The 18,994-nt window shown below is 38.9% G+C and overlaps 1 protein-coding gene across 9 annotated transcripts in view; it reads right to left on the bottom strand.

Annotated features, from left to right (window-relative positions):
- Window positions 1-18,994, bottom strand: part of CLCN3 (chloride voltage-gated channel 3) — a 124,587-nt gene that overhangs the window by 3,689 nt on the left and 101,904 nt on the right. For 5 of the 9 annotated variants that reach the window (XM_077815449.1, XM_077815451.1, XM_077815452.1 and 2 more), the window contains 4 exons: window positions 17,431-17,829; window positions 13,379-13,595; window positions 9,790-9,865; window positions 4,865-8,062 (listed from right to left, as the gene is read on the bottom strand). In XM_077815449.1, the coding sequence (XP_077671575.1) occupies window positions 7,904-8,062; window positions 9,790-9,865; window positions 13,379-13,595; window positions 17,431-17,829 (851 nt within the window). In that variant the 3' untranslated portion in view covers window positions 4,865-7,903. Of the gene's footprint in view, window positions 1-3,005; window positions 3,766-4,864; window positions 8,063-9,789; window positions 9,866-13,378; window positions 13,596-17,430; window positions 17,830-18,994 lie in introns of those variants that run through there. The other 4 variants (XM_077815456.1, XM_077815457.1, XR_013345948.1 and 1 more) reach the window with 3 other exon arrangements.

The raw sequence follows: 18,994 nt of genomic DNA, 5'->3' as shown, positions 1-18,994 counted from the left end.
GCCCAGAAAACAGTATACTCTTCTTCAAAGATCCAGCCCCTTTCCCACCTTTGTCTGAATGTTCCCCTATGCTGTCATTGATCCCTGGTTTCATCTGCTTCGCTCCTCCTTCAGCTGAGGGTGGTTTTAGGAAACAAGACTCAAGGGAGACCTATTGGAGATTTGCCATGGCACTGTGCTGGCTGTTATTGCCTCTTCTGAACACAGCACTTTTACTGCTCTAAAGTTAGGAAAACTTTAACACTGTGTCTCACTAAAGGGGTAGGTTAGCTGGCACTCAGTTAAGAAAGCTTGCTTTCTGATGGACTTGCTACAGCATGAGGGAGGAGTTGTTTCCCTTTGTAGAGCTGTGCCTGCTGGTGACTCTGCCCTGGTGATGCTCAGCAGGGAAGGTGCTGAACTCACTCTAACCCCACCTTGTGAAACTCATTTTAGTAGCAAGACTTAGTGCTATTTTATTTTGCACCTTTTCTACTCCTGCATAAAGTCAGACATTCATCCAGTATCTAGTGCTGAACCATCCATTTCAACAGAAATTCTGTTAGTGAGGGTTTAGAACGCCATTTCTCAAATACAGCCACCAAGGGGTTTCCCTGCACCATGTGTGTGGGAGGGAAGAGCATCATCCCCTCCCTTCCTCCCTGTTCCTGCATGCACCACCTCTCTGGAGACACAGGTGGGACACAACACTTAAGGAGCAAGGAGGTGAGCCGGCAGGAGAGGGGCTGGCTGTGAGCGAGGAGGAGAGTGGTGGGGGAGCCCTGGCAGTGGAGTAAGGAGGTGGGCAGGGGAGGGTCCCTGGCCGAAGAGTAAGGCAGTAGGCAGTGTGGGGGGTTGGGGGTCTGGCTGCAAGCAGGGGAGTGAGGTGGTGAGCCACCAGCAAGCAGGGGTTACCCTGGTGCCTGCCATGAGATCTATGGCAGGGGAGTGAGGAGACAAATGAGCAGCAGGTGGAGGACTGTAGAGGGACCCAGGAGACAAGCGAGGAGGTGAGTGGCAGGCACATGGGCAGAGCCCCTCTTTGGGGAGGCTAGCCCCCACCTCCATTCCCCCACCTCCATTCCCCCCCTGAGATCCCCTGCTCAGAGAAGCCCCAAATGCACCCCCCCACACACACCCCTGCCCAGAGGAGCCCCAGGCTGGCTGAACCCCAGAGTGCTGCCCCCCCACCCCCCTCAATCCAGAGGAGCCACAGGCCTCCCTTCCCTAGACCCAAGCTACCCCAATGTTTTTCATTATTATCTGAACTTCTATTATGTCAAAGCATTTTTAAATTTACTTCAGAACTGTTATACAGACAACCCTTTTTACCAAAAAAAGCAAAATAAAAAATGAAGACAAGAACATGCAAAGCACCTTATTTCTGTTTCTATGCTGTTAGGTCCAGTCAAGAACATAGGTAACTGTGCATGATTTTTATTGAGTCTGCAAAAAAAACCACACCTCACATACATAAATTACAATGATTTGTATGTATATATGTGCATATTACTTTTAACTTTAGGAAAAAGTGTCAGTGGAAAAAGAGTGGGTGGCTGCACTCTGAAGCCACCAAAAATTTTATTGTGAGAACCCCTGCTTTTTACAATTCTAAGGAATTGTATTTATCAGTAATATTTCTTTTCCTTTGAAATATCCAAGGCAAATGTCTAGCCCTTTCTTCTGTGAAATATATAGTTCCACCCACTCATTTCTTCCAAAACCCTGTGATCTGCTAACAGCACATGTACAGTATGGTTACTACAATACAAATGCAAGGTGGTCTTCTTTTCCCAGTAATTGGACTGGGTAACCCTAGAGAGAGACAGGTACCAATCAGTGATGAGCTACCAGAAGCTGAAGAACCAGTTCCTTTAGTTGCTCCGTGCCTTTGGCGGCACGTCCTTCACTCACTCCGGGTCTTCAGGGGCACTGAAAGACGTGCCGCCGAAGACACACTGGGTGAGTAAAAATTCTTCAGGGGAGCCTCCCCAGCCAAGAGCTCATGCAGGATGGGAGCTCAGCGGGAACAGCCATCCCTTTAACAACCGGTTCTAAACCCGCTTCAAAATTTAACAACTGGTTCATGCGAACCGGCTCTAGCTCACCACTGGTACCAATCTAGCAATCAGAGCCACTTCTGTGGATCCTCACTTAATTGACTCTGCATGTGCACAAATGTGATTAGAATCTTCTAAACTGATGCTTATATGGTAGCATTCCACTACTGTGAATAAGATGAAACCTTTTAAAAACAAACACAAGTACAAGAATAATTATTTGTTTGAATCTATAGTATTTGGCCATTGCACCAGAGAAAGCACTAGTTTACCAGTAAACTCTATTTCAAACACACTGCTGGGGTCAGTGCTGAAGCCACATTACAACTTTAGTAAAGAAGTAGACCCAGTTTTCCAAAACCTATTATAATGCTCTACCTAGTTAAGTTAGAGAATTAACTTAACTACCTTGTCATTTTCAAATAAGCTTTGACAAAAGATCAGTCACATTTCAGACTATTGCAATAGATACTTGGAATCTTTCTCCAGTTTATATATTTTCCCCCCAATTTAAAATCTCACAAGCAAATGCTATTTCTACAAGTCTATTCTGAACTCTGTGCCAACACAGGGTGAATGAAGGTTCGGACAGTGCTACCTTAATGAATTAAACAAAGACTGACAACTCTTCTGAAAAAAAAATAAATCTTTTGTTTTTACATCATTTTGTTTCCTCTTTTAGAAACATTATTTAAGGCATTCATTCATTATGCTCTGCTCAGCTGCCACCAGCTTACTGTCTGCATGTTCAGATAGCCCTAATGTAATTTATGTAAGGTATAGTCTCCTCTTTAAAAGTGACAATTCTTCAACAAAAAAACTTCAAAAACAGACTCCAATGAGAAACTGCTGAATTGGAATTAATTTGAAAACTGGACACCATTAGATTAGGCTTGAATAAAGACTGGGAGTGGATGTGTCATTTCCCCATGTTGATTCACCCCCCCCCCCACCCCGGTCCTCACATGTTCTTGTCAGCTGCTGGAAATGGCCCACCTTTATTATCACTACAAAAGGGTTTGTTTGTTTGTTTGTTCTTCTGTCCTGCTAGTAACAGCTCACCTTACCTGATCGCTCTTGTTACAGTGTGTATGGTAACACCCATTGTTTCATGTTCTCTGTGTATATAAAATCTCCCCACAGTATTTTCCACTGCATGCATCCGATGAAGTGGGCTGTAGCTCACGAAAGCTTATGCTCAAATAAATTTGTTAGTCTTTAAGGTGCCACAAGTCCTCCTCCTCTCTCTCATGGTAACTAATTGACATTTCACTTGAACTGTACTGCATGTGTCCCACTGGATTTCTCTCCTTTGAAAAAGTCATACACACAGGAAAGAGTGATCATCAAATTTCAGTAGCTTTTAATTTTGCTTTAGTAGGAAGGTGTAGCATATCTTTCTTCTGGGCAAGGTGGAATAGCACTAAAATCACTCAGGGACATTACAAGATATCAGCGTACTTATGTACTTGGCCACAAATACGTTGTTGTGCAGCTAACCTGTCTGCTGTTTTGCATTCACTTTAGGGGAGCACTAACTATTATACTGTTAAATTAGTTAAAACAAACTAACAGCACCTTCTTACTCAACGGACCTACTCTCCATACAAAGTCAGTGTCATACAACAACTTGTGACTAAAATAAGTTTGTACTCTTCTTACCTGTGTCAAGCCAATGCAGCTATGAGGGAGTGAGCAGGATCCTAGAGCACATCATTGATAGAATCTGTAATTAGAAAATTACTTATTACCATGATAATGTGCAAGCCAGCAAAAGCATCTCAACTTTCAGATTGCAAGATGAGAGTTTTCTGCACTAGGAAATGTAAACTGCTTCCTTCCTAAAAGTGAAAGAATTTTATATAGAAATCATTAAGAGTGAACATGGATCATCAATTTTTTATGGTCACTTGTCAACATATAAATATACATTTTAAATATTCATGTGTATGCAAATGTTCAGGGCTTCTGCAAGGGGTCAGAATTGTTCATTTTGTGCACACACAGTAGATGTAAGACAGGAAGACTTTGACTGACTTTTCAGAAAGGTACATTTCAGGCTCCAATTCTGAAAGAGATTTACTCAGATGCTTAACTTTACATGCTGTTCAGTGGGACTACACAGTGTGTAAAATTAAGCATGTGCTTAAGTCTTTGCAGGAGTGGGCCTTAATATACATTTTCCTGTTTTCTTTATGGTAAAATTCATTAATAGCCCTAAATGTTTGCTCTACAATAAAGTATATTGACAAAAGCTTTGCTCTCAAGAGGAATAAGAAACATCTATAAAGTTGAACTGATAAATTAAAATTTGAAGAAAAGTAATAGTTGGTTAGCATGGCTGAATAGCAGATGCCCCAGTTTCCGCCACATGATGAATACTGTAACTAATGTGGTTTAAAAGTGAAGTATTGAAACTGCAGTTATTTAAATACAGAATTGTGGCTTTAAGCTATCAGTTAAAATTAGATGGTTGCATTGTAAAGCAACAATCAGGAACCAAAACATTCCACCACTTAAAAGCAAAAATTACTTTTTAAAAATGGAAATTTTCAAAGAAAATCCATTCGTATTGAATTGTTTGCTCGCTGAATCATAAGCAATTGCAAAGCTGCAACAAGCTCAGATGAACTGTGCTGCTGAAATCTTATTTTTGTGGCCTTTTTGTTTACAAATTAGTTGATGCTTGTCTACAGGTAAAATTGCTTGCTGCTAATTTTCCTTTCGTGCACAGGTAGACTCCCTACATGGGCCCGTGAATTTCAGAGGGGAAAAGCAACGTGAATAATATTTGATAGCACATGAATTAAAAGTCAAACAAAAAATGGTCATACATAAATTTTTAATGTTTATGATTGAATCATCACAGTAATCAGTTTTTACTGTAATGATATGTAACTCTACCACACTATTATAAATAAAAACATTAAGATCAATATTAAATACAGCTCTAAGCAACATCACAGATTAACAAACTATGCATTCTTCATGAACCAGTAACTGAACAGTTTAAAAACAAAAAGATGCTGACACCCTCACCCCATCTGCTCAAATTAGTAACCGTCATAAGGCGCTGGAAATTTTACATTAGAAAACAAACCGTTTTGTTGAACAGCACAGGCACACTTAGTCAATATCAGAATTTCTAATGGAGGATGACTAGATAAGAATGTCAAATATCAATGAAGAAAGCATAGCAGGTAAGAACAGTGAACAGAGGTGCACGAGATCAGCACAATATAAATGTTGCACTTGGATCTACAGTTAAAACAAAAAGACACAGCAGGGGCATGAATTGTATTGTTTCAGTTCATGCAGTGTGAAAGTAGAACTAGGTCTGAATTTACACAAGACACACACTGGTGCATCTTATCGTAAAGATAGCAGCAGGGGTCGGAGTGGAGTTTCAAAGTGATTAGAAAACTTTGGGGTTTGGTTTGTTTTTTTTAATAAAAGCATGTTATGTTTATATCCTTCAGCTATAAGAAAGACCAACAAGTTTTAGCTGGATGATGAAAGGCAGTGTCTCAGGCAACCTTCTGAACTGCCTCCCACAGGGAAGCCAAATTCTGCACTCAGATCAGTTGATATCAGGACTAGCCAGAGAAAACTAGTACGCTGCCCCAGGCTCATGTAAATGGTTCGACAGCTGCAATACTGCATAATTGGCCCCATTACATATTTGCTTCAATTACAAAATTAAAGTAAGTTAGTTGCAAAACTGCAGTTTTAATAGTAGCTTGGTTCCAAACCAACTTTTTAAAAGGGGCTGACCATAATGAGCACAATAAGCACTGCAGAAAAGTATTCTGTTTTCTACTGGGACCAGAGGTCAGAGACAGCAGAATTTAAACATTCATTAGCTTTATATTCAGTCCTGATTCAGAGAAGCATGTAAAGCATTACTTTTAAGCATGTTACTAGTCCTATAGGCTTCGTGCTAAAATTAAGCACTTATTTAGTGCTTTTCTGAATCAGTGCCCTCAAGACAAGAAGTGCTAAAAGTAGCTAAGATTGATAGAAATTTTTTTAACCTGTTATATCTCGTAGTTTTAGGGGAATATTAACATTAGCAGGTCATTGTCTCTAATTTCAAGTTATAAGTGTAATGAACATACCAAGACATGAATTTAAATCTACCCACCAGATTTTAACCGCCCCATCCCTACTTTATAGTTTTCCTTTTTGGGACAATACTTTCTTGGGATGTTGCCTTTTCTTTGTGTGTGGTATTTTTTTTAAACCTGATAGATGAACATGTTCAGCTAATAATTAAGATAAGTTTTCTGAAAAGAAAACAACAACAAAAAAAAAAAAGATGTTCTGAATCTGTCAGCCTGCTAAAGTGTACGTTGCTGCTGGAGTTTAAAACCCATTCAACATTTCAAGTAAGTTTTTGTTTTCTTTTCTAAAAGTCTACATTTCACCCGAAGTTTCAGCCAGTACATTTCAAGATTCTTAAAACAAAAGTCAGTCACAATAGGTCTAACAATTAATTATTTCTATTATTTCTAAAACCCTGCAGGGTTTAAAATGAGTATTTGTAGTTTTATTCTGTTTTGTAATAATAAACAAATGGACACCTCAAGGTTATGGCAGTGAAAGTGAGGCTTGAAAATGCTATTATGTGCATGTTGGATTATAAAGAAATCATTACTTTTTTTAAACCCTTCATCAAGTTGTAAACTTCTTCCCAACCCTCCATTATGTGTAGAGGATTCTGAATTACTCTATAAAAATCAATGGAAAGGTAGAATTAGTTATGTAAGATATTAACTGATTTGTATTTAATATATTTTAATCCATAAAAATATAAATAAAGAATGGTAAAATTTCAAGAAAAAATATACATTTAGTGCAAGTTATGAATTACATTTCTTTCCTCAGTGTCAGCAGTAGAACATCTTTTTATGGAAAAAGAAAACTAGAGATGATTAATTCTAATTTAATGTAAAAAATATGTCCAGTGTTTCCGCATGCAATTACCATCACATGGTACAGAATTGTTCCTGTTCTTAGTTATCAGCGTAGCAGTACTTTTTCCTTATACTGCACAACATTGGTATATGTCAGTGTTTTCAATAATACAAAAATTGCATAAGACCAGGTCACATTATTGATATATTCTGCAGCAAAACCTTTTCCTTGAAACTCAAGTTTCATCTATTTTTAATTTTTCTGAAATCACAGCACTTAAAGCTGCAAAATTCACACATGCTTCATACAAGGTATTACCTGTTCAGTCTGCTTTCGCTGAAGCAGATCCATACTGCCCAAAGCATTTCATGATGTACAAACTACACGTTTAATGGCACACAAAAACTCCCTTCTTGTGATCAAACCTTGGTAAGTCACAGTACATCTCAATATGAGAAACTACTGCTTCAGAAGGGCAGACCAATTTTAAAGAGGCTTTGTTACGGCTCAGGAGAGAGAGAGAGAGAGAGAGAGAAAAATAAAAGCTCTTCTGGAATGTAGAAAGGTGATGTGTAATAACTATATATTTCATGAGTTAACACAACAGTTTTCAATGGTAAAAAGGGCAAGACCTTGCAGTCTTCAAAAGATGGCTCAATTCAAGTGATCCCTCTGGAAACAGGGACTAACAATGCATCTCTTCAATGCTAGGCTAGGGATTGGAGAATTCTGTCTTCTGACCCAGCTTTCGTACTGCACTATCATGGCAGATCTGTCATCATGGAACGCATCCAGTGCAGGATAGCAGAGGTTCGCTCTCCCCATGTTACAGTGAGGAACATCACTCTTCCTCCTCTCCAAGCTCCCCCAGACCAACTCTTGAATGCCAGCAGCACTGTTATGCAAAAATCCAGCTCTCATTCCCGACCACAGAAGAATCCTTCAGGCTAAAGCATTGTACTGGTCAACAAATGAACCTCCTCTTCAGTTTCCTCTCTCTCCTCAGCTATGGGTTTCAGTTGAACATTATTGATGCGGGGTCTTGGTTTGCCGTCTGGGCCATATGACGGAGGATATCTTTTTTTGTTATAATGCCAAGGAGGCGCCTGAAAAGGATAAATAGAAAATGGCTATTACTCTACAAGAGAAAAGAAATGAACTAAATCTGTAGCCAAGTCCTTTTTGTTGACAGGAATAGAGCAAAGAGCCTGATTTTCTTGTTTAAATGAAAACATTTTATGAATAAAAATATCAAGTAACCATCATTTTGTTAAAAGAAAGCATCGTGGAAGCACCAAATAGGATGGTCACTAAGCTGTAATCCATTTTTCATGATATGCAAGTAATGCAAGCAGAGTCCAAGCCCATTTATATTTAATTTTTGTTTGTTTGTTTCTACAAAATGAAATTTTGATTAACATATGCCAACAAAAAAGTAACAAAGAACAAAGAACGAAAGAGGTATGAATAGGAAGTGATATTGATCCCATTTCAAAAGGAATATATGCTCCAAACTAGCCACCAAAAGTCACAAATTGCTTGATTGCCAAAAACCTTGACACCAAATCAAACTTTTTTCAAAAATTAAATTTAGAGGATCTTTCCAGGCTAACATACTGGGTTAGTCTGGTATCTTCATAAGAGCACAAACAGTTGAGAGCAGAATTTAAGCAAAATAATCAATAGATGTTCTGTTTTCAAGTTTAGAAAACTTAAAAAGTAAACCAATAAAGAAACTACTAATTTTAAAAAACTGTACAAATTTTAAAATTTAAATGTTGTGCTCTTATGAAAAGTTCTTAATAGCGATTAAAAATATAACTGTGTGTTATTTCAAAAAGAGTGAGGCTTCCCTAAAGGATAATATCACAGGAGAAGCAGAAAGCAGAAAGAATGAGCTGCTAATCTTGTTAATCTGTTAGTACTTTTTGTTTTGTTGTTTTAAAGGAGGCATGAAATACTTGTGAAATATTAAAATAAAATGTGAAAACAATTAACATGTTTTGCACATAAGCAGCTACATTTGGAGGGCAGGTTTAGTACAGATGCAACAACTGCAGAGCAACTAACATCCAAATTAAGAGAATTTCTAAATTATAACTAACGTTAGATCACAACATCTTAGTGTAATACTATATTTAGGTTAGGAAGCCACTAGTAAAAATGTTAACAAGCCATTCAGCGGCTTAGGACATAACTAGACATCTTATGAAGAGACACTGATTGCTATAGATAACAACAGCAAAACATACAGTGCATAACAAAAATAAATGACTGCTCTTTAGAAGCATGCAGACACATGGGGCATAGCAGAGGAAGGTCTAATGCTGCACTAAGTACAAATTATTTTCTGGTTTGGTTGTCAGAAAACTAAACTGAGATTTTTTTTGGCTTGATCAACTATTTAAAGCTGCCAAGATCTGACCAAGGAATATTTTAGTTTTTAATACAGAAGCATCTTAATATGCATTGACAAAAAGGAAAAGGAAAGAGTTTCTGAGCTCAGCCTTTTCCCATCTGGCATAATATAATCACTTGCCATCCTTTCAAGAACATCAAATAAAGTTTCTGATATTTGATCTCTATAACTTTCTTTTAATGTTGTGATTAACAGCAAATTTTTAGCTGGTGTAGCAGTATGTCTGTATTAACAGCTTAGTTTTTACAAACGTTCTACATTAAAATCTCCTTAATACAAATTATTGTATTTATTGCACAGGAAGATTTTTGTTGTTCAGCTGATGTCATTGTAAGAGAACACTGAACAGATCACAAGTTTCATGCTTCCTGACTTCTAACATGTCTAATTAGGAGATCTGATATATCTAATCACCAAGGGTTCGACGTGCTGCTTTAGTTGCTCGAGATGCTCTAATATGTTCTTCTTTGTGATGATCCCCAAGACAATCCTGAAACAGATCATGTTATGCTAATAACTGTGTGAATCAAATGAAAAAAAACTTCCAATCATAATGAGAAAGGTTTAGAGTCGAGTAAAATGAAAAAACATGGACTGTAAGAATGCTAATAATGAAGTAGTTAAATGAAGAGTGATTTGAGAATCAGTATCCTTTCACAGAAATTGTTAGCTCATTTTCTACATGGCACAAAAATGCATCTTTCAGCTTAGAGTAATATATTCAAATATTGAAAATGGATGGATGTAAGTTTACCATTATCACATTCACCTGCCTGAATATCCATATATCTAAAAATTATAAAAAATATTGGAACTGAAATTTAATTTAACTTCCTTCTATCAGCAGTTACTTCTAAGCTTGTATAAACATTGGGAGCTAAAATTTTAGCCCGCCACAGTAGATGACCAAGACTAAAATCAAACTCTGGATTTTAGAAAGTCAAAGAAAGAGTGTGTTTAAGCTACCCAATACAATAAAATAATTCTGAGCTGCAGCCCAGGCCATAGTGTGCCTAATTCTCCACTCACATCAATTTTTAATCAGGAGTAGCTCCACTAAATCAATACATTAGCGTAAATCAACGAGTTAAACCTACTCTCTATGTACTTCCCAATAGGCCTTAATTTACTATCACAACTATCAATTAATGCAAACTTCCTAGTCCAAACTGTAACATGTTATTGTTGCACAAACTAGCTTTAATAAAATGGGAGGTTGCCTTTTGAGACCATATTTGATTTACAGATTCTGTTATCAATTTTGCCATAATTTAGAATACATTAGCCCTTTCTTTCTACCTGGCAGTTTGCTACTCCCATTACCCGAGGCATCACAAACCAGGTTTAAAATTTGACCAGTAGTGAATACTGAGCTCACAAAGTAACAAGTTTACAAGCTGAAGCAGGAGAACAAAAATGGTTATTGTTACAACGCAGCTGATTAATGAAGCATTCCATATTTTCCACTAATTTATGCTGAAAGTAACTGTTTAAAATTCATAATAGAGTTTGACTTTAATTTTGCGTGGTTAACCTTTCTTTGTAATTAACAACTATACCAAAACAATTATTAGGTTCCTGTATTTGAGCTCTAAGCTGCAGTAGAAGCTACTTATAGTACTGAACAGTGCAACATAAAGATTCCTCAGAGAAATTTTAGTATTGCAGATTTCTTTCCCCAAATTGGGTTTCAGGAATGTAATTAGACACATACACGGACTTAAAATTGATAGTGTATGAGTCCCTTGCCCTGAAGTAGAAAGGCTTTTAGGAAGCTATTTAAGTTTCAGAAAGTTCCCACTATTCTTTCAGTACATGCATGTGTTAAAGAACAAATTTGAAGCAAATGCATTTTAATCATGCTTCCAAGATGGTATCATCTGAATAACTCAATTTAAAAATAAATGTGAAAATAAATAAAAATAAAAAAATAAATAAAATAAATAAATTCATAGCAGCAGTCCATTTGCCAACAACAAAACAAATAAACAAACCCTCCATCCAAATATTTTAGTTCTCTAGTTTATCCTCCCACAGTCATTCATGCTAAACATGAAATTATTAAGGAATACTCTCCACTTCTTAGGTATCTTTGTAAATGTATACTAAAAGGGAAAGCATGAGATCGCTACATTTAATTATATTTCATATATTTCACAGAGAAGGTACGTGAAAGCAAAGTGTTCAGTAAATGAGCAGTCCCTCAGAAAGAGGAGCAAGTTTATTTTAGAAAGTAGGCAATTATAACAAGCCTTTAAACAGTGCAAAAGGCAGAGTTTATTAATTATTTATTTAGCTGGTAGATCATGATAGGATGACAAGCCCTCATAGTCCCACTCATATATACACTCTCATTCTTAAAATTATATTTTTAAAGTATGTTTTGAAAATCAAAAAACAAAAGTGGTTCTGGCTTGAACTTTTAGAACTAAGCAATAGCTACCTGGCTCCTAATATGCCAGAACCAAAACTCTGAGGATATTTTAAACCACAGGCTTTTAATTTCCACTGCTGAAACATGTTCTCTTAAGAGTTTGAGAGCCTTTTTTTCCATGCATTTGCAGATGACATATCGACAGCTGAAGCACTGAGCACAGTGTGAACACAAAAATACAAAACTGAAAATCTGGGCCTCCTATTGTGCCTCACAGAAGACTGAATTGTTCTAGACAAATTCTGCCTCTTGCACTGCAACTGAATTAACTGCGTGTGCAGAACTGGGGGCACTGACTGAGAGACTATTTAAAAAATGTGTCTATTAATGCCTGGTATGTCAACACTGTAATTAAAAATCCATGGCTGGCCCATGCCAGATGACTGGGGCTTGGGTTAAGTGGCTATCTAATTGCAATGTAGACACTGGGGCTCTGGATGGAGTGCAGGACCGTGCGAGACGGGAGGGTCCCAGAGCTTGTGTTGCAGCCCAAGCGTGAATGTCTACACTGCAATTAAACAGCCCCTTATCCTGAGTCAGCTGGCCTGTCTAATTGCAGTGTAGACATAGGCTTGGGGCGTGGAGAGGAGAAAAACCTGTAATGAAGGTGACAGAGCTCAGACCCTCGGTGGCTTATGGGCGTTGCCTTTATTTGCAGCGCCAGAGGGATCAGTTCTAATCCCACGGAAGCCCTGGTCCTGGGAAATATTCCAAGGCCTGTGTTATGCAGGAAGTCAGACTAGATCATCATAATACTTCCTTTTTCGCCTTAAAATCTGAAAAAATATCCTATAACCACTTTGTATTTTCTTTAAAACAAAGCACACTGGATTTGGATTTATAGTGTTTATGGAACAGAATATAGATATTTTTACATGGATGGAAATGGAGAATTACTTTTTACTTATTGGTTCACAGTAAAAAGAGGAAGATGCTGTAGCTCATTACAAGCTTTCAGTGTAGTAAATTAGGTATTCCCACCCCCTGCCTCATGAGGAAACCAGTGGGAATAAAAGAAAACATCCCATTATCATGCATTTTATACCTGTTACTTCAAAATAGAAAAATAAGGTTGTATAAAGGTAAAATAAAACAGTTTGATTTTTTTATTTTTTAAAACTATGATTTTGCTCACCACAGCCCAATTTTGACTGGCCGCACGTGGACAATATCAGAACAGGGGTACAGAGAACGGAAGGGGAGGGAAGAGAGATGGAATGAGGTTTCCCCTTGTATTACATGCAATTTTAGTTTTTAAATGGTTATTTGTCAAACTATTTCATTCTGATAGAATTTTTTGTTTCAAAGTTGTTCCTGTTGGAACAGCTGTAGAGAAGTGCAGCTTTTTAACTGGCATTTCCAGTCTCTCACCAGCAACTGAAATTGACCAGAAAAGTTGAACTTCTGGATCAGCTACCGGCTGTCCACTGTTGAGGTCAGACTGCAATGAGGTCATTAAATGTGATAGTCCGGAATCACATAGGAATTAAATTTAAGTTGTCAGCGTGTTACACTAGTCACCAGTATTACATCTGACCAAATGAACAGTGTGTCTGCTGCTGTACTCACCCATTGTGTGTTACAAGGCATTGCCTCAGACCCAGCTTGCGGAAAATATCCACCACTATCTCCATTGGTGTGTGATCTGTCACGGTGAAAGGGCTCATATCAAGAATGCTTCTAAGTTTCAAAGGCCGAGGACTTTCTGCTGGAAGTGATGGAGTATGCTGGGCAAAACAGACTCTGGAACTGCCAACAATACCTTCCTGCTTCTTTCTAGCACTTTCTATAATAAAAAGAGGGGGGAAAAAAATCAGGGAGAAAGAAATCATTCTTGGATTTAAAGGCAGACTCCAACTAGATTTCATCCTGTTTACTATTCTGAAGTTTTGTTTTCACAATCAGCTCTTTTCTCTCCAATACGTGCACTTCACAGAGACCAGCAGAAGAGACATCAGACTATACAACTTTCAATCATACTCTGCCTTTAATAATATAGTGAATATCTCAAATATGCATGCTGGCATGCAGTGGAACAAATCTTTACCACCATTTAGGCAATATACATGCTATTTAATAATGTTGTAGGCAGTAGACAGCCACTATCTGTGTAGTGCACAGAAACAGATGGGTTTCATAAGAGTGGGAGCACTGTCTCAATAGGGTGCACTCACATTGATTGTCCTATTGTTACCACACCCTTCCGCTGCTGAAGCCAAAGCACATTCCTATGAGGGTGCCATGGAGATTGAATATGACACATGAGGAAAGTTCATTTCAGTATTTCAAGGAACCAACTATTCATATGGAAAGTCACAAAACAACATCAACTGAGCTTCAAATCTGGAGTAGCGAGGGCACATCAAAAGTTTAGAACATCTTCCTTGCCTGTCACTCCCTGAGATAGCTTTTGGAAGCCTAAGGGGACTTATTATACAGTAAGTGCCATTAAAAAAAAGTACACAAATATGACTATGTTATTTCCTACTGCTTGTTTACTACACTGATATATTTGTGCCAAACCATGGGAATATTTTTTTTGTGTTTTTTTTTTTAAATAGTGGCTGCCGTATACATTGTGTGGGATTTCCCTCAGTACAGTAAATAACTTTCATTTAAAATAAAAGGGAGGAGGAGAAGATCTGATGTGGAAGAAGCACATCTGACCACTGCACTGAAGAAACTGCACTCGAGGTAACACTGCCAAGGTTTGTCATGTAATGTTGGGTATAACAGGTGTAACCCCTTTGGGGCTTTAGAGAGCATGTCCCCTTTAAATATTTTTCCAGAGGGAGGAAGTGCTGATTGTTCCAGAAGGAGGAAGTGCTATTGGTGGGAGGCGGGGGCAGAGCAACAGGGTGTGTGTGTCTGGTGCTTCAGACAGAAGGGCTGCAGCAAGCAGGCCCTCGCAGAGGGAAGCAGCCAAGAACCTTCCGAAGCCTGATAGGGACAGAGCAGCTGATCGGGGCTGAACCCAGTATCACTGCTGCCCAGAACTGCATGGGGCTGTGAATACTGGGGCTTGTGACTTTGAACTTGGAATGGAGGAAGGCTGTTAGCTAGTTAAGCAGGGAGGTTGTTGCTGTGTGGGTTTTCAGAGGGTGGCAGAAGAGGGCACTGGAGGGGTTTATTGGGGGAAGTTTACTGGTGCCAAAGACGACCAGGAGCACCCAAGACTCACCATGGGACTGGAACTTTGCCAAGGATTCCTGAACTCGGTGTCTGCCCTTTCAGACTGTGGTGCCACTGGGCCTGTGGGGCCTTGAATTGAATGCAACCCTGTTTTATGGCTCCCTTTACATTTCCCCCTGTTTTTCTCCTTTCATCCCTCTGTAAATAAATATTTCCCTTTCCTATATTCATTGTACTCTTCCGGTGTATGTGTGCTCACTCTGGGGGGTATGGAACAGGTGCCCCTAGGGTGGAAGGTACTTTCCCTGCATTCCTGCACGTGCCTTCTCTTAGCCAGAGCTGCCTGCAGAGCAGACTCCATCTTGGCAACGAGGGCACTAAATTTACACATGTTAAAACTGATCAAATGTTCTCTATTTGTTTCTATGAATCTCTGTAATTTGCTTATTTGTGCCAGATCTTCCATTTTCAGTCTTCCCTCATTTTTGGACATAAGCTTCCCTACTCCCATCATTTCCCAGAGTGGTTCTTTTGATATACAAATTTAAGGATGATTAATTTCCACTGTGTAATTTAGGTGGTAAAATGAATCTTGTCTGAAAAAAAGATTCTTATAAAGATAAATCTCTTCGCCCGTAATCTAGTATTAGGTACTCCAAACGAAAATGAAAGACAACATAGTTTGAAATTAAACTATTTTGACTTTCATTTACATTTTGAGGTACCTAGTCCTAGATTACCAGCATCTTGATAAGAATCATGTATATTAGATATAGAATTTGTATTCTGCCCCCTGCACAGGTGAATTTCACTTAAAATGAACAAGTTGAAAAAATGGTTTAAAATAACTTATTTTCCTCTAGTCTTTCAGTTATAGGGAATATTAGGCGTTGACTATAATAAAATAATAATAATAGGTACAACATTTTCCGGCGTAAGTGTTGTGTCTCTTTAAATGAATAATTTTGCTATGTTCCAATTTATGGCATGTACATTCCAAAATACGACACATTAAATCACCGTATTTAAGAGGGTTCAAGCAGACTGTGGTGTTCTGACATGAAACGGACTAGAAAAATCAATTACAGTATTAGACATTTACTAACAGTACACAGTTTCTTACAGTTTATTGTAAGAAAACCACCTGTTTGACATGGCTGTAATGCCAAAACTGGTCTAACCTTTGTAACTTTTGACTCAAAATTCATAAAACAGCCCAAGGGTTTATAGCAATGTATAACATTTTATATTAAAGTTTGAAGTCAGATTCAGGTGGCCACAGAGGGGTGACTGAGGCAATATTTCCCTGAGAACTCTGCAGTATGAAAGTGATAATAATGAGGCCGTGATGAAGCAGAGAAACTGCCAGCCGGCACAGCAGGGGTTCAAGAAAGCCTTTGGACCCAGTTAGCCCCGCCCCACTATACCTGCGGCCAATGCCAGGCCTGAGGGGATAAAAGAAAGAAGCCTGGCTCAGTTGGGGGCTGACTGGTGAAGTGGCAGGAGCTAGCTATCTCCCTGCCTGAAGGGATGGAGCACTGGTTTCCTGGCCAAGGGAGACTGCAGAGGAATCCCCAGTACGGGAAGTAACTGACTGAGTGAACCTCAGAGATAATTGTGGGGCTCGCCCTCACTACCTTGCGGCTGCTCCACCAAAGGAGCCTGGGACCACAGCAAGGTACCATCCGGACCCCAGAGGGAATCCTGGGAGATGCAAGCCGCACAGTAGGCAGACTAGAGAGGCCACACCCCAAACTGAACAGACTTGTAGGAAGTAGCCCAGGGGAGAGGATTCTGACTCCCTTCCAGGAGGGACACCAACCCCGCTGTTCAAGGGCTGAAATACACAGGGCCCTCCCTGGGCTGGGACCTGGGGTGGCGGTGGGAGAAGGTTCCCTGCCCCACACCCCAGCCTTAAAGACTGAGGCCATTCAGCCAGCAGAGGGCTGAGAGCCAGGCTATCTCACCACTAGGTCCCCCAGCCACCCAAGCCCCTGTTATAGGGGTACTGAAGACACAAGTTATAACAGTTTCATCTCAGATGAGGCAGTATTGGCACAAAGCCACAAAAACTATGGGATTGGCAATGAATGACATCTTTCTTCCATCCATGGTACTATATTGCACAATTGGGTCCACTGTTTCATAATTTCTTCTGAAGCATCCAGCACTGGCCACTGCTGAAGATAGAGTATTGTACTAGATGGTTTACTGGTCTGTCCCAGTGTGGCAACTCCCATGGTTTTTATGGAAGTGTGCCATGTTTCAGAACCTATTACTGCAAGACACCACTGTAAAAAGAAGTTCTAAGCATCCTGATCAAGGTGATGGGAGAGGAATAAACAGCCTATGCTACATATCTGGACTATAAAACACATGAAACATTCAGGTACAAAATTAAGACATACATACTAAATTCTGTTTTAAAGTATTAATGCACTTGAGTGAGAACATATGATTTGTAAAATACAAAATTGTAAAATAATTACCTATTGCAATGGTTAAGTCTCTCCTTAAAGCAAATCCCACTAGTCTCTGAGACTCTTTTGACATTATAACAGGGAAACCATTATAGCTGGTTTCATTGATCAGGTTTTCTATATCTTCCACCGTCATGTTATCTTGTGTCAGCACTGCCAAGGGTGGATCACTTCTTCGAGGTCTCATAACGTCAGCAGCCAGTGTTGTGTGAGTGAATTCTTCTTTAGCATCCAAGAAAGGATAGCCATTCAGCCGGATGTGCGCTTCATAGATGCCTTCCCTACCAAAGGCATCACCCACCCACTTACTGGTCATTACTGCAGCCATGAGAGGTACAATGTACTCCAGCCCACCTGTGAGCTCAAATACAATGACCACTAGGGAGACCGTCATCCTTGTCACACCACCTGCAAGAAAAAATAAGCCTATCAGCATGTTAGTATGAGAGAATATCCCAGCTAAGGAATTTCCTGATCTCCTGTCAACTGTCAAGTACCAACCTGTCAATAAAGACATCAACAAATGATTAGTCTGTGAATAGCACTAGGCATAGCGATCAATGCATGCTAAATCTCCAGAAGTAACTGAGGACATTTGAGAGACCCCTGAAAAACTGAATATATATTGTCCTAAGAGAGAAAACACATGCCTGATTTTGTCACATAAATTAACTAATAACCCAATACCTTAAAATAATCCTTATAATGGTGGATTTATTTTTGCCAAGACACTTCACTGAGATTTTTAAAGAAAATAATTAAGGAGAAGGTTAAGGAAGCCCACAAAGTTCAACATTTGGCAAAAACACTAAAACTGTTTGTAAAGGCAACCCCTGGGAAGCAATATAAGAGCTACACATTTAAAGGGATTACTAACTGAATTTTTTTTTTCCAAATGAAAACTCTAGAGAGAGCCCTGAACTGACTAAAATTACCTCCTCTCTGAACAACTGGAAAAGATGCAGTAAATACCAATTTTTCCTCTCTTGTAAATCATGAGGGTCCTGCTGGATAACAGCATCAACAGTGTATAAGTTTATGAGAACATCTGAAATATTCCCTTCCACCTAAAAATTAACTGATAAGATTTTTGCTTCTGCGACCTTGTGGTAGCTAATATATCTTCATTTGATAGAACATATTCAGAAAGAACTGGAATTATATCAGATTCTTTCTACAGATACAAGTAAAGAGGGTCAAATTAAATTTTGGATTTTTTAAAATAAGATTATGATGAGGTTGTTGTCAGCCTGTCAGTTTTGTCCCACCCTGCTCATCCCATTATTTACTGGTATTTTTTTGTTTGTTTTTTTGTTTTTTTTAAAGAAACTGTACAAATGGCTTTTCAAAAGTTTAACTGAAGCCAATTTGTTCAAAGTGTGTACTTATTTTGGGTGCCCAATTCGAGGTACCATCAAAGGGCCTTATTTTCAGAAGGTGGTTGATCAGCATTTTCTGAAAATGAGCTCCTTAATAGCATCTCAAGTTGGACCCTTCATATCACTAGACCCTCTTGAAACTCTTTGCCTACATTATTATGTATTCTCAAGGAAACATTTTAGCAACACGTACG

This window comes from Eretmochelys imbricata, chromosome 4 (assembly GCF_965152235.1).
Source record: "Eretmochelys imbricata isolate rEreImb1 chromosome 4, rEreImb1.hap1, whole genome shotgun sequence".
NCBI classification, from domain to species: Eukaryota; Metazoa; Chordata; order Testudines; family Cheloniidae; genus Eretmochelys; species Eretmochelys imbricata.
Note: the sequence above shows the minus strand (reverse complement) of the source record. Positions and strands in the feature narration are given on the sequence as shown.